Below are 13,921 nucleotides of genomic sequence, written 5' to 3'. Positions count from 1 at the left end.
TGGTCAGACCACGAAGAAAACTCCTCATTATAAACTAGGAAATGTGTGGAGAGAGAATTATTTACCCAAGGCAGCGCTCAATCAGTGTTGCCCGAATATTTATTTAGCCCACACACGGAGAAGTTGTGTTAATGTTTGCCAAAGAATGTAGCTTTATAAAGTAACTGGGTCAAAAAAGACAGCATATCATTTCACAAATAAATTTAAAATTGCTTAAGTTAAATAGCTGGGCTCTCTCAGGTTTGTCTTTTCAAAAACGCTGCAGAAACAATATCCAGAATTATGTCTAATAAAATACAGGTATTACAAAGTGGCTGTTTAGCCCATTAAAGAAAATGGAGAGTGAAATCTGAATTATTTCTACCCGAGGCAGAAGCAGACAAAGTTACCAAAATTATGTTAGGCCGACGTCGCAATTCTTCAAGTCTGCAGGGCGGCAAGGCTAACAGCTCCTGCACCAAGACTCTATTAGGAGAGCTGTATTTTTCAGTCAACAATGACAGGCATTCCATTTCTCAGCCTCAAATCTAGTGTAGCTATGGGGAATTCACCCAAAACATTTGCTTTTGCTTTATCAGTGGCATTTGTCTGCCTCAAAAGCCTTGTGAGGGAGAGGGCTACTACGTGACGCTGCCAGGCAATGCTGTTGGAGGCAGCTGATTTGATGGACAAGAAGGGGAGCAGTGACCACCTGGGTCACTCTGACTCCGCCCTCTCTGAGCCAAGTGAATCTGAGCAATGATGTCATAATAATCATCAATAGCAACAGTGGCTGGGCGTGAGGGGCGTGGTGGTTCACGCCTGTAATCCCAACACTTTGGGAAGCCGAGGTGGGCAGATCATTTGAGCTGAGGAGCTCAAGACCAGCCTGGACAACATGCTGAAACCCCATCTCTACTAAAACTACAAAGAATTAGCCAGGCGTGGTAGCACATGCCTGTAGTCGCAGCCACTCGGGAGCCTAAGGCAGGAGAATTGCTTGAACTTCCCCAGCTTCAAGAGGAAGAGTCTGCAGTGAGCCGAGATGGTGCCACTGCACTCCAGCCTGGGTGACGAGTAAAACTCCCTCTCAAAACAAACAAACAAACCAAAAAAACAAATAGCAACAGCAACCGCAATCATCATCACCATCAAGGCTGGAACAAGGATGAGGCAGGCAGGCTCTGATAGTAACAGGAGGAAGCAGACCAAGGAGGGAGAGAAAGGAAGGCAGAGAAGGGGAAAAAAAAACACAAATGATAATAATAGATGCTGACATTTACGGAGCACTTACTATGTGCTGGGAACCATGCTGAGGGCACACCGAATCCACTGAACAGTTGGGTAAGTATCATGGGTCAATATCATTCTCATTTTAATGTTGATAGTCACAAGTCTTTCATCTGTACAATGGGGGTAATGCTGGCTCCCAAGGCCAGTGTTGGTGGAATACAGTGAATAGAGGTGAGTACCGTGTGACAGGAGGCTGCATCAGTAAGCAGGGGCAGCCAGCCAGGTGAGGAACATGCCCACTGAGATGGGGGTCAGGAGGTTGAGAGATCCCCAAATTGCAAGTTGTCATCTTGAGACAAGGGATATCTTGCTGGACACTAATTCATTCTTGGAGTCTCCCTCTCAGCCCTTTGGCTTCATGTTCTGGAGAGAATGACCACAGAGACCCATTTACTCAACGCTTCTCAATGAGGCAGGGATCTTCTAAAGGGCACTGTCTTATATAGATCCTTGCACCTGCAATACCTGCCTGGCCCAGCCTGGCCCTCACAGGTTCTTGTGAAATATTTGCTTATGAGTAAGCAAATGCATAACACGAGACGGCTGCTCTGGAACGACAGTTGTGAACACAGGAGGCTGCTGAGACTTCCAGAGACTGTAGATAAAGAACAAAGACCCTGCGAAGTTCCTCCGGGAAACCAGATGTGGCAGTGTGCTAGGGCTGCCCTAGCGTATCAGCACAAGCTCAACAGAAACTGACTCTCACAGTTCAGGAGACCAGAAGTCTGAAACCAAGGTGTTGGCAGGGGTGACTCCTTGTGGAAACCGTGCCAGGTTTCTCTCCTAGTTTCTGGGGGCTGCCCATGACCGTGGCATCTCTTGGCTTGTAGATGCATCACTCCAATCTCTGCCTCTGACTTCAGAGCCTTCTCCTCTGTGTCCTCTCCTCCTTTTTCTGTTTTGTCTTTTGGTGATACTTATTTTTAAGAGATGGGGTCTTGCTGTATTGCCCAGGCTGGCAATGAACTCCTGGGCTCAAGTGATGCCCCCTCCGCAGCCTCCCGAGTAGCTGGGATTGCAGGCACACCCACCACTGTGCCCCCTGCTTTCCTCTTCTCATGAGGACAACTGTCATTGGATTTAGGGCCCACTCTAAAGCCTGAATGATTTAACCTTGAGATTCTTAACTAATTACATCTGCAAACACCCTGTTTCCATCTAACGTTACATCTGCGATTCTGTGTGGGTGTGGATTTTGGGGAGACGCTATTCCATCCACTACCCTTACACTGCAACTCACCCACACTGACAGCTTCCCTTGCCTGTGTCTGTCTATCTGGCTTAGAACCGGAGCATGGCATCGTCACCATGGACTTTGAGAATGTATAAAGACAGGTGCCTGGTCCCATTCCCTGTGAGTCTTGAGGAAAAAAGAAAAGTGAGCTTCAAAAACTAGAAGAGCCAGCCTGGTGTGGTGGCTCACATCTATAATCCCGGCATTTTGGGAGGTTAAGACTGGCGGATCACCTGAGGTCAGGAGTTCGAGACCAGCCTGGCCAACATGTGAAACCCTATCTCTACTAAAAAATACAAAAACTAGCCAGACGTGGTGGCATGTGACTGTAGACCCACCTACTCAGGAGACTGAGGCAGGAGAATTGCTTGAACCCAGGAGGCGGAGGTTGCAGTGAGCCAAGATCGCGCTGCTGCACTCCAGCCTGTATGACAAAGCGAGACCCTGTCTCAAAAAAAGAAAAAAAGCTAGAAGAACCAAATCCCTAATGCCTAAGCAAGAACAGAGGGGATAGAGGGGCCTGGGAAGCAAGGCCTGTAAGATCCCTTGACAATAACACACCAGTCCCATGAGCAGGAACACAAAACGTTATCCCTGGACCCAGTTCTCCATCAGGGTCTCAGCATGAATGAGGCTCTTCCTTCCTCACGGGGATGGGAGGACCACCCTGCTTTCTTTGCCCTTCCCAGGAGGAAGGGAACAGCACCTTCCCCATCTCTGCCAGCATCTGTCCATCAAGAGCTGGTCAACAGCTTAGACTCAGGGGATGCCACAGTCCACATTACAGTGTCACTGGGCCAGGGCTGGGAGAAGCCGTGGGAGAAACACAGAATGGGGAGGCTGAGGCAAAGTCAGGATGAACCAAAATGTGGGTGAGCACCAGACACAGTAGCCACCTGAGGAGGAAACACACAACAGCTGAGAATCCACGGGGGATGCGTGGCCAGGTTAGAGCATCCTGGAATCAGGCAGGTACGAGGAGTCCACGAAGTGGAGAGGTGATGCAAATCTGCAGGCCTTGGGGACAAGAGCACATCAAACCCTTGGGGGCCGATGCCTTCAGTATTCCTAATTCCTCCATGTTAGAAAGGTACTTTGGGCCAGGTACTGTAATCCCAGCACTTTGGGAGGCCAAGGTGGGCAGATCACCTGAGGTCTGGAGTTCGACACCAGCCTGACCAAAATGGAGAAGCCCCATCTCTACAAAAAATACAAAATTAGCCGGGTGTGGTGGCACATGTCTGTAATCCCAGCTACTTGGGAGGCTGCGGCAGGAGAATCGCTTGAACCTGGGAGGTAGAGATCACGGCGAGCCAAGATCACACCACTGCACTCCAGCCTGGGCAACAAGAACGAAACTCCATCTCAACAACAACAAAAAAAGTAATTTAGCACATATACTGCATATTACAAAATACCTTTGCGGGGTTTGGGGCAACAACCTATAACAATGACATTTCTATTTCTTCAGTGAAAATATGATTATTCAGCCTGGCCAGCATGGTAGAGAAACCGCATCTCTACAAAGACACAAAAATTGGCTGGGTATGGTGGCACATGCCTGGAGTCCCAGCTACTTGGGAGGCTACAGCAGGAAGATCGCCTGAGCCCGGGAGGTCAAGGCTTCTCTGAGCTGTGAACACACTACTGCACTCCAGCCTGTGTGATGAAGTGAGACCTTGCCTCAAAAAAACAAACAAAACAAAATGAACATTCACACTAGAAAGGAGAAACAGGGACGCTAAAGCTGAAGTCAAATTTCACCACCAAATAAATTTGCTATAAATATACAATAATTTGTTTTTGCTTTTCAGATCTCTTTGGGTTTTGGAATAACAAAAAAGGGACTGTACATGGATATTTCCAAGCTGGAACCGAGGCACTTTCTAGACGAAGGCAGCCTTATCCCCAGGAGGTAAGGTGTGGAAGTGAGCTGAGGGTTGAGGCCAGCAAGACTCAGACCACAGCCTCCTGCTCCAAACAGCCACATCACTTAATCTATTTTGTAAACCAGGCTTCCCTCAAGGGATCTGGTTTAATGAGAGAATTTGGGAGCTACAAAAAAGACTGAAAATTGTTGTTGGACGTCAGATGTTGGCAAACTTTTTTTGTAAAGGGCTAAATAGTAAACAACTTAGGCTTTGTGAGCCAAGAGGCAAAACCGAGGCTATTACAGAGGTATTTACATAACAGGAGAGAAAAACAAATTTCTGCAAATTTTTTATTGATGAAATTCAAAACTTTATGACACTGAAATGAGAATTCCACATCATTTTCCTCCTTCAAGAAATAATATTCTCCTCTTTATTCTTTTTTGCAGATGATTTAAAATGTAAAAACTATTCTGAGCCTGCAGGCCATAGCCAAAGAGGTACCGGCTGTATTTTGTCCATGGGCAGGAGCTTGTGACTGCTGGTCTAGGTCATTCCAGGTCAACCAGGGGCCTCTCCCAGAGTGAGAACCACTGGTGACTCCCCAGACTGGGACCAAGTGAAAGCACTTGGCTGGATCAGAGGGATACAAGCCTGGCTGCTCCTAAAACAAGACACTACTTGCCTTTGATGTTCAAGTCATTTAAGAACGCAATTGCTTCCTACTCAATTTTTCAAAACCAAAATAACAAATACGATATGAGCCATAACTTAGCAAAATTACGTGTTTTAAACAGTCTCTTTCAAAAAACAATAGATTAAAAAGTGCAATGTTTTTACCCCCTCTTAAATTGGAATCATGGTATAGCAGGCAGGATACAAACTTCTCATTTCCATTACACATTTTCAGTGCCATCATTAATCTGAATGATATCAACAAAATGCCCAATGCATATAAATCAGTCAGACTTTGAATCATTCCTACAGCCTCTGAACGTTTACCATGGAGCTCAATAAGCCAGGCAGGAACACAGATTTTTTTTTTTTTTTTTTTTTTTTGAGACGTAGTCTCACTCTGTCACCCAGGCTGGAGTGCAATGGCGTGATCTCGGCTCACTGCAACCTCCGCCTCGTGGGTTCAAGTGATTCTCCTGCCTCAGCCTCCTGAGTAGCTGGGATTACAGGCATGCACCACCACACCGGCTAATTTTTGTATTTTTAGTAGAGATGGGGTTTCACCATATTGATCAGGGTGGTCTTCAACTCCTGACCTCGTGATCCTCCCACCTCGGCCACCCAAAGTGCTGGGATTACAGGTGTGAGCCACCGGGCCCAGCCGTAGGAACACAGATATTATCATCATGGGACAAGTCATCCATTCCCAGATTCGAGGACCCTCTCTGGTGTCCACTGTGGATTTCAGCACACGTTTAACTATGAAAGTCTAGTCACGCTTTTTGATATACAGGTTCATGGTTACTAGTGTCTTATCCTGCTTGAGCCAAGAATATGCACTAACAGATTAGACAAACCTTGAATTAAAATGTGCAACCCACCATCCAAATGGGGAAAGATAATTACAGACAAGTTCGTACGAGTAAACTACTTGAAGGCAATTCCTGTGCTTAAAATGGCCACGTGAAAGGTGTCCCTGACATGGAAAGGACAAACCATGAAATGACCCTTGAAGCTCTTAATGTGTCTGTCAAAAAAGCAAAGCCAACTGTCAAACTGAAAAGCCAAAATCATCACAAAAACACCTATTCTTCAGAGGCCTCAAATCTCAAACTACCTCCCACCATCCTTTGTAAGTATGTATAAGGAGGCCAGGAAACTAGCATTTGCTGAGATTTTACTCTCAGCTTTGTATGCTTTGCATAAATGATGTCATCGAACACATTGACAGGTGAGAAAACTAACGTATTAACATTTTAATTACCTTGCCCTATCACAAGATTAGAAAGATTCAGATATTAGACATCCAAAGTCTTTGATCTGAACACCAGAGTCAGAGGTTGGCAACCTATGGCCCATGGGCTGAATCTGGCCCACTGCCTGTTTCTACAAATAAAGTTTTATTGGAACACATCCGTCCATTTATATATTATCTGTGGCTGCTTTCCTGCTGTAACAGGAGAGTTGAGAAGTTGCAACAGAGACCATAAAGCCCACAAAGCTGAAAATATTGACTATCCAGCCCTTTAGAGAAAAAGGCTATGCCCAAGCTCCTGTGGGTACCTGCTATGCTACAGTCCCTCTGCTGGGGGAAACCAGCCCACTCACAGGTTCCCAATGAGGCAGGATCTCTGGGCAGTTCCTTAGTAATTGGTGGCTCCGTGACTTCCTTCCCCCAATCACCTTGACCATGTAGTCTGGACAGTATGAGCGCCCATGACGTGAGGACAGCCTTGTAGACAGGGTGGCCTGGCTGGAAAGCCTTGTCCAAAAGGCACAACAGTGACTACACTGAACCCATCCCATGCATCCTTTTGAGAGTTAGAAGGAGGCAATTGCAAGCCGGCTGCAAAAGAAAAAAGATACCAGAGACTTAGAAACCAGTGAAGCCACGCTGAAGATGCAGACAGAGAGCTAGAGACAAGGTCAGGGGCCTCTGTTGCACTCCAGACCCGGTCCGGAGGCTTTTCCATGCTTAGGGGCAAGGATTGTCAGGGTCCTTCTGTCCCTTTCTTTAACCTCCTTTATGATTCCCCAAGAGCATCCGGGTGCACCTCCACTCCCTGCCACCAGGGGTCAGATGAGCCGGCCTGGCAGGCTTGTTTCCCTCCACCAGACAACAGCAAGGACCAAGATTGGCAAAGTGACACATCCTCTCCAAAAGAAGAACATGAAGAACAAATCAAAGAACACAAACCACGACTGACAAACACAGCCACACTCGATTTTAAAGTACTGAGCTGTTTGAAGATAGGAAGCATGGCAAGGCCCCTTCCTACTAATAACAGTAACAACAATAATACTAAATATTTTATAATAATTTTAAATTCTTAATTATTTATGATATTTCCCTCCATTAACATCACGAACATCATTACGTGTGTGTGTGTGTATTTTTCTCATTTTAAAACCAGCAGATGAGAGTAAAGGATTTCTTTTTCCTTTCCCCCACCTCTTTACAGGACCTACTGTTACGTTTTCAAGGCCACCCAGAAAGAAATTTGAAGTTGGGTTTATATCCTTAATCCCTCAGTTAGAAAAAAAAGAAAAGTGAAGAAACTCCATCTCCAAGATCCTGCTATATCAACTTCAGTTTTTTGAAGTTAAATTTGATTTTTAAATCCCTTGGCTGATGAGACCTGTGTGGGTTTTTTTTTGTTGTTTTTTTGTTTTGTTTTGTTTTGTTTTATCATTTTACCTCTATTTAAAAAATAGAGACTTGTGGTTCTTTTTCCAAAAGCAGTCCAAAAGAAAGTGAATGGAGGTCAATGCATAATAAAATGAGAGTTACCTTTTGACTTGGAAGAATTATTAGCATTTTGATTTGATGGGTTCTTAGCTCTTCAAATTCAAAAATACCTTATTCAAGTCTAGGAGTTTTCCAAATACTTCGGTTCTAAAGATTACCCTTTTTCGATGCTTTGAAAACTAAAAGAGCATATCAGAATAGAAATCTGGCTGTTGAATAACTTGTAAGCTCTGCAGAGATGTACAAAAACATGGCCACTTTAGCCAGCGGTGTGGCGGAAGTCTGGGGCCCACACTACACACACACATATGAACTTCTCATGACCCTCAAGTATATTCATATGATATATCACAAATACCATAAAGCAGCATTGTAATTACAGGGAGGAATTGATTTTAAAAGGCCTACATCAAAATTAATAGTCATAAAAGTATAATAACCTAGACTGGAAAATTTAGGGATTAGAGCATTTTGAACATTATACCTCAAATTTATAAAGGCTGTATATTAGTTAGCATTCACAAAGGTTTTTAAAGATGGAATAGCTATGTACACGGTGAATTTATTCTAAAATCCAGACTCAAAAAAAAAATGAATATGAACTCCTCCCCACCGTGTTCTGGACTAAAATCAATAAGTTCGCTTTAGGTAATTAAAATGCTGGTCCCACGACCTGCCATCCTATTCCCAGGCTTAGAATGTTAGGAACACTGTTTCTGCTTTGAGACTGGAAGAGAGCAGGTTACCCTGATGCCTCTGGGGCCAAACACAGGGGATACATTTTCCCAGTAGAAGAAATCAGCCCTGATCTTCAAGAAGAAGAACATATTGGCATATTTTGGTGAGACTGAGGCATACTGCATCTTGGGGTAAAAACTGAATCATCAGGCCAGGCACGGTGGCTCACACCTGTAATCCTAGCACTTTGGGAGGCCAAGACAGGCGGATCACCAGGTCAGGAGATCTAGACCATCCTGGCTAACACGGTGAAACCCCATCTCTACTAAAACTACAAAAAAATTAGCCAGGTATAGTGGCAGGCGCCTGTAGTCCCAGCTACTCGGGAGGCTGAGGCAGAAGAATGGCATGAACCCGGGAGGCGGAGCTTGCAATGAGCCGAGATCGCGATAGTGCACTCCAGCCTGGGCAAAAGAGCAAGACTCCATCTCAAAAAAAAAAAAAAAAAAAAAAATTTAATCATCAAAGGAAAATGTTTCAAATTCTAGGGTAAGCTGACATGGTACACATATACAGCGAAATACACCCAGGGAGGCCGAAAGTCCAATAGGCCACCACAGCACGTTAAAAATGTCCTGTTTTACCTATAGTCAACAATAATAATAAATTATATATTTAAAAATTTGTTAAAAGGGTAGGTCTCATGTTAAGTGTTTTTACCACAATAAAATATTTGTTTAATGTCCTCTACATGGCTATTATGATTGGAAAAGGCATACCTTGAACAGAGATGAATAAATCTGCATATCTGTGAAATGTCAGTTCAGCATGTTGATCGTCAGTAATCTTTTCAGAACATTTCAGATATATGAAAATAGCACCAATGTCTGAGTTTGAACCTGAACTGGTTTCAGCTAAAGTGATCATCTTCAGCCAAAATAATGGGTATTTCTTTCTTGGCCTTCCTTCTACAGACTTCTAAAAGACAGTGGCAGCACTGAATATCCTTTTAGAAACAAACAATTACACATTAGCTGGGCATGGTGGCGCACGCCTGTAGTCCCAGCAACTTGGGAGGCTGAGGCAGGAGAATTGCTTGAACCCGGGAGGCAGAGATTGCAGTTAGCCGAAATAGCACCACTGCACTCCAGCCCGGTGACAGAGCGAGACTCCATCTTAAAAAAAAAAAAAAAGAAAAGAAAAGAAAGAAAAAGAAAAACAGCTACAGATATTCATTCCTTTTTAATTTCTTGATAAACAATAGACCAGTAAGAATCACATAAGAAGCAGCCTACATTTTTCAAAGAGTTTTTACAGATCCCATTTGATCTTCAAAAGGGCCTCCATTAAGAAAAACTAAATTCAAGTTTAAAACTATCCATTTTATTTCTCCCATAAAAATATATTCAGCCCCTGGAGATAACCTCCAAATTCCTCAGATTTTAAAAGTTAATTTTTCTTATCTTGACCCAAAATCTGTAGAAACAAGGATTTTTCACCAACAGTGAGCTCCCTTTTCATGAAATCCTTATCTACCAAGATTTACCTCTGCAAACCTCTACAGTCCCTGGTTGTGAGCCCCTGATGGAAGAAGCTAGTAAAGAAGTTCACAACTACTGGGGAGGGAACGACCTGACAAGTTGCAAGCAAGAAAGGAGTGAAAAACTGAGTTAATTGTACAAGAATTTGTGTATTTCTAAATGTAGGATAAATAAGATCATGTAGAAACTCTCTTTAGACTTCCATCCTTACTGCTGTAATTGAATGAACAGACGAATGTGTTTGACCGCAATTGCCCTAATACTATTTTTCCCATAAATACCTGAAATTCTTCAATTGTAAGTCTTCCTACTCTGGCAATTTTAAGGAAAGTGATTCTTGAGGCTGTGGGTGAAATACCACATTCATTTTTTTTAAAAAAATAAGGTATACTTACTTGTACTTTCTACCATTTTATATACATTCTCGGTTTAAATTGTGTAGCCCCTAATAGACTGCAAAGACAATGATAAAAAGGAACTTGCCTTATTCACAGGTACATCCTTGGAACTTAGTAAAGGGCTTAACCTCCATAGCAGGCAGTCAAGACTTACTGAATGATTAAATAAAAACACTGAATTCCATATTGTGCAGGAAAAAAAAAATCAAGATTAGACCTCAGAAAAAATTGACATGTCTAGTAGAACTTACTATCTGGGCAAACTTGAAGAGAAGTGCAATGCGAAGGCCTCCTCAACAAAGACATTGAAATCAAGATGGGACCCGTTCCCACCCTGGATTTCTCTGAACCAGCTACTCCTTAAGTTCGTATTTTGTTCCACTCAGCCAATGGCAATTCCGGGAGAGAGGCAATTGATAACAATTATGTTTTCTGCCTTCTCTTGGGTTATGAATTTATCATGATGCAAAAGTCGAGCTACTCCGATGCCACGTTAACAATGATAAACACCATAAAGACAAAAAGAAACTGAATTTAAGCATTTGGATTCTGCAGAGGAGTTTATTAAACAGATTAACTAAGGAAAGGCAAAGCTACACAATTATGGAAAACAGGTAGCAACACTCAGGCTGACTATTTTCGATGGCCACCTGAGAGCGGATTTCCAATGCCCTCATTTCTGTAGGTACATTATCCTGTGTTTTATTGTTAGTCACAGCTACAAGTTGATTAATTTGCATTCAGAAATTCTAAGTGGCAAATGTGCAATGCATAGTAATATACATTTTTTTATGGACACTGTGAAAATGCCGAAGCCACATCACATAAGTAACTCTTGCTCAACCAGTGAGTAAAATCCATAAAAGAGTTTGCAAAAGGCTTTGAAAGAGTTTGGTTTGAAAGGAAAACTGCAAGAGCAAATCCCTCTCCTCCACCCCAGCCCTTAAAAAACAAAACTAAACTAAGTCTGAAGCGAAACCAAACAAAGAGAACAGTTGGGTGATGTCAAGCTGCCAGAATCATAAATGTTGTCAGTTCACGTCCCAGTCTTCCTGCTCTCTTGGCATTGCCAATAAAATCCAGAAACACCAGGGATGACTCAGTACCACAGTCAGCGCGTAAATAAGGGATAAAGATACCTGTTAAATCCATTGCCTCAAAGCAATCATGGGAGGTTCTTAAGAATACTGAACCTCCTCTCCGTTTTCTGCACTAAAGAGATAAGGAGTGGCATGGATAATCTAAATGTGTGGAAAATATATATCATTGGTGTGAGAACACATATTGTGATAGGTGTTCCCCGCCATCAGCCCCCTAGTCTATACTCCTAGCTGCTTTATCTTCCAGATCATGCCTCCCCTGCTCAAAGTGAATTTGCCTTCCCTTTCACACTGACCTTAGAAGTGGATCTGAGACCATGCTTCCTAGCAGGAGAAAACAACTTTTCCATTTGAAAACCTTTGCGAATTACCCACAACACTGACAACAGGTGCTCAGCAGTTGATAGTATTCTTTTCGGAAAGTTTTATCAACCACTTAAGTTAACTTGAAGACGCCTAACAGCAGGATATGGTCAAGCAAACATGTTCATCAATTAATTCAAATGCAATTTTGGTTTACTTTTATATGATTTCCCATGCTTAAAACTACTAATTGCTTTCCCAGGCTGGCTGCATGAACATGGCCCAATCAAAGAATGCAACAGAAAAATGCTTGTGTACATCATGTTACCTGTCCATTTCCATCAGAGACATCATGGACACAGCTGAAATACTAGGCCTGGCCTTTTGTAAGTTCATTAGAGCATCACAAACATAATTGCAGATATTCTCACTGTTTGTGACTCTGTGATTCAAATGTTTTCACAAACCTTCCCTGGCACTGCGTATTAGATGGATTGAAAGATGTTGAAACGTAAGGCCGGGCACGGTAGCTCACGCCTGTAATCCCAACACTTTGGGAGGCCGAGGTGGGAGGATTGCTAGAGCCCAGGAGATCGAGACCAGCCTATGCAACATGGTAAAACCCCATCTCTACAAAAAATATAAAAATTAGCTGGGTGTGGTGGCATGCACCTGTAGTCCCAGCTACTAGGGAGGCTGTTGCAGAAGGATCGCTTGAGCCCCAGAGGTCGAGGCTGCAGTGAGCCATGGTCATGCCACTGCACTCCAGCCTGGGTGACAGAGTGAGATCCTGTTTCAAAAAAAAAAGAAAGAAAGATGTTGAACTATACACAAGAAATGAAAAGAAATAGCTGAGATATGGCTCTTGGGGAGAAAGAACAAAGCATCAACTAATAGAATTAAGAAAGAAAAGGAGGTGCTCATCAAGGCACTCTGCTAAGGTTTGACTAATGGGATTCCACATGGTCTGCATGTTTATGGCTTAAATGAGCTACCAACACTGAAACTGTCCACTTAATTAGCCCCAAAACAAGAAGTACAGACCCTGAGTCTGAGACCTACAGAGACTCCAAAAACAGAAACTACCATCGCCTCAAGCTAATCACTCTAAGTCCTAGAAATACACCTGAGGTTGCAAACAGTCCATTTCATTCATTATTTTATATATATATATCTCTATATAGATATAGACAAATATATATATAGATATATATATAGAGAGAGAGAGAGAGAGAACAGAAAAAATCTAAATGTCTAAAGGACCAGATATAAGTTAATCATAAAATGATGACAACAAAAACAAAGGCTTCTTGAGTTAAAAAGAATGGAAAATATTTAACTAGAGTTAAAAAGAAAAGCAATTTGATCAAGAGTCAGGAATTGTAGGTTCCAGTCCTGGCTCTTTTTATTCTTTTTATTTATTCCTGTTTTTTTTCATTTCTTGTATATACTTCAAAAAGGCAAAATATTTATAAAGTCCTTCTGAGTATGAACACTATGATTCGTAACCTCATCTTTGCCATGGAAAATTCACTAGTATATTAAATTCAACCAATGGGAGAGGTTAGGTAGATGTATGATCACATGCTGGAAGAAGCTACAGAGAGGGTTATACAAATGGGACATGCTGGTATCATGAGGTCAAATAACAAGTATCTTAGCACAAACCAGCCCTGGCATAATTCAGGATAACAAAAAACACAAGGTGCAAAAATAAAAGTAAGTACACATCAAGCGGACATGGAGCTTCCTGTTAGATTTGACCTTCCACATAATCACCACAAAGGATTTAAAACAATTAAGTTGAAGTTTACAGACACTTGGCACAAAAAGCCACGAGAGCCTCACCCAGGTAGAGTATTTCCACACCTCCAGGAAGGAGAGAGTGGTAAATGAAGGGTCTTCCAGCAGACTCTGAAATGAAGAAGGATGAAACTTCAATGACATGTCTGTCAACTAATGATGTTCACCAGAAAGTTTCAATTTTAAAAATTCTACAATGTGAATTTTTAAGTCATCTGAAATGTTTCAATGAAGAGAATATGATTCCTAGGCCAGATACAGTGGCTCACACCTGTAATCCCAGCACTTTGGGAGGCC

At 42.7% G+C, this 13,921-nt stretch overlaps 1 protein-coding gene and 1 long non-coding RNA gene across 8 annotated transcripts in view; one reads left to right on the top strand and one right to left on the bottom strand.

The window, feature by feature from the left end:
- The window catches only part of WWOX (WW domain containing oxidoreductase), a 1,110,761-nt gene that overhangs the window by 966,954 nt on the left and 129,886 nt on the right, over positions 1-13,921 (bottom strand). For 2 of the 5 annotated variants that reach the window (XM_009431284.4, XM_009431287.5), the window contains exon 6: positions 13,670-13,735. The exons of the other annotated variants lie outside the window; for them this stretch is intronic. In XM_009431284.4, coding sequence (XP_009429559.4) covers positions 13,670-13,735 — 66 coding nt within the window. The remainder of the gene's footprint in view (positions 1-13,669; positions 13,736-13,921) is intronic. 5 annotated transcript variants of the gene reach the window in all.
- On the top strand, positions 768-7,850 carry LOC104002684 (uncharacterized). 3 transcript variants are annotated; one of them, XR_010152461.1, is made up of 4 exons: positions 768-1,323; positions 4,321-4,421; positions 4,827-6,184; positions 7,515-7,850. It is a non-coding gene; the product is annotated as an uncharacterized LOC104002684 (long non-coding RNA). The 3 variants fall into 3 exon arrangements; XR_008540072.1 differs by having other exon boundaries at positions 4,827-6,283; XR_675067.3 differs by lacking the exon at positions 4,827-6,184 and having other exon boundaries at positions 779-1,323.

This window comes from Pan troglodytes, chromosome 18, assembly GCF_028858775.2.
Source record: "Pan troglodytes isolate AG18354 chromosome 18, NHGRI_mPanTro3-v2.0_pri, whole genome shotgun sequence".
Classification (NCBI taxonomy): domain Eukaryota; kingdom Metazoa; phylum Chordata; class Mammalia; order Primates; family Hominidae; genus Pan; species Pan troglodytes.
Note: the sequence above shows the minus strand (reverse complement) of the source record. Positions and strands in the feature narration are given on the sequence as shown.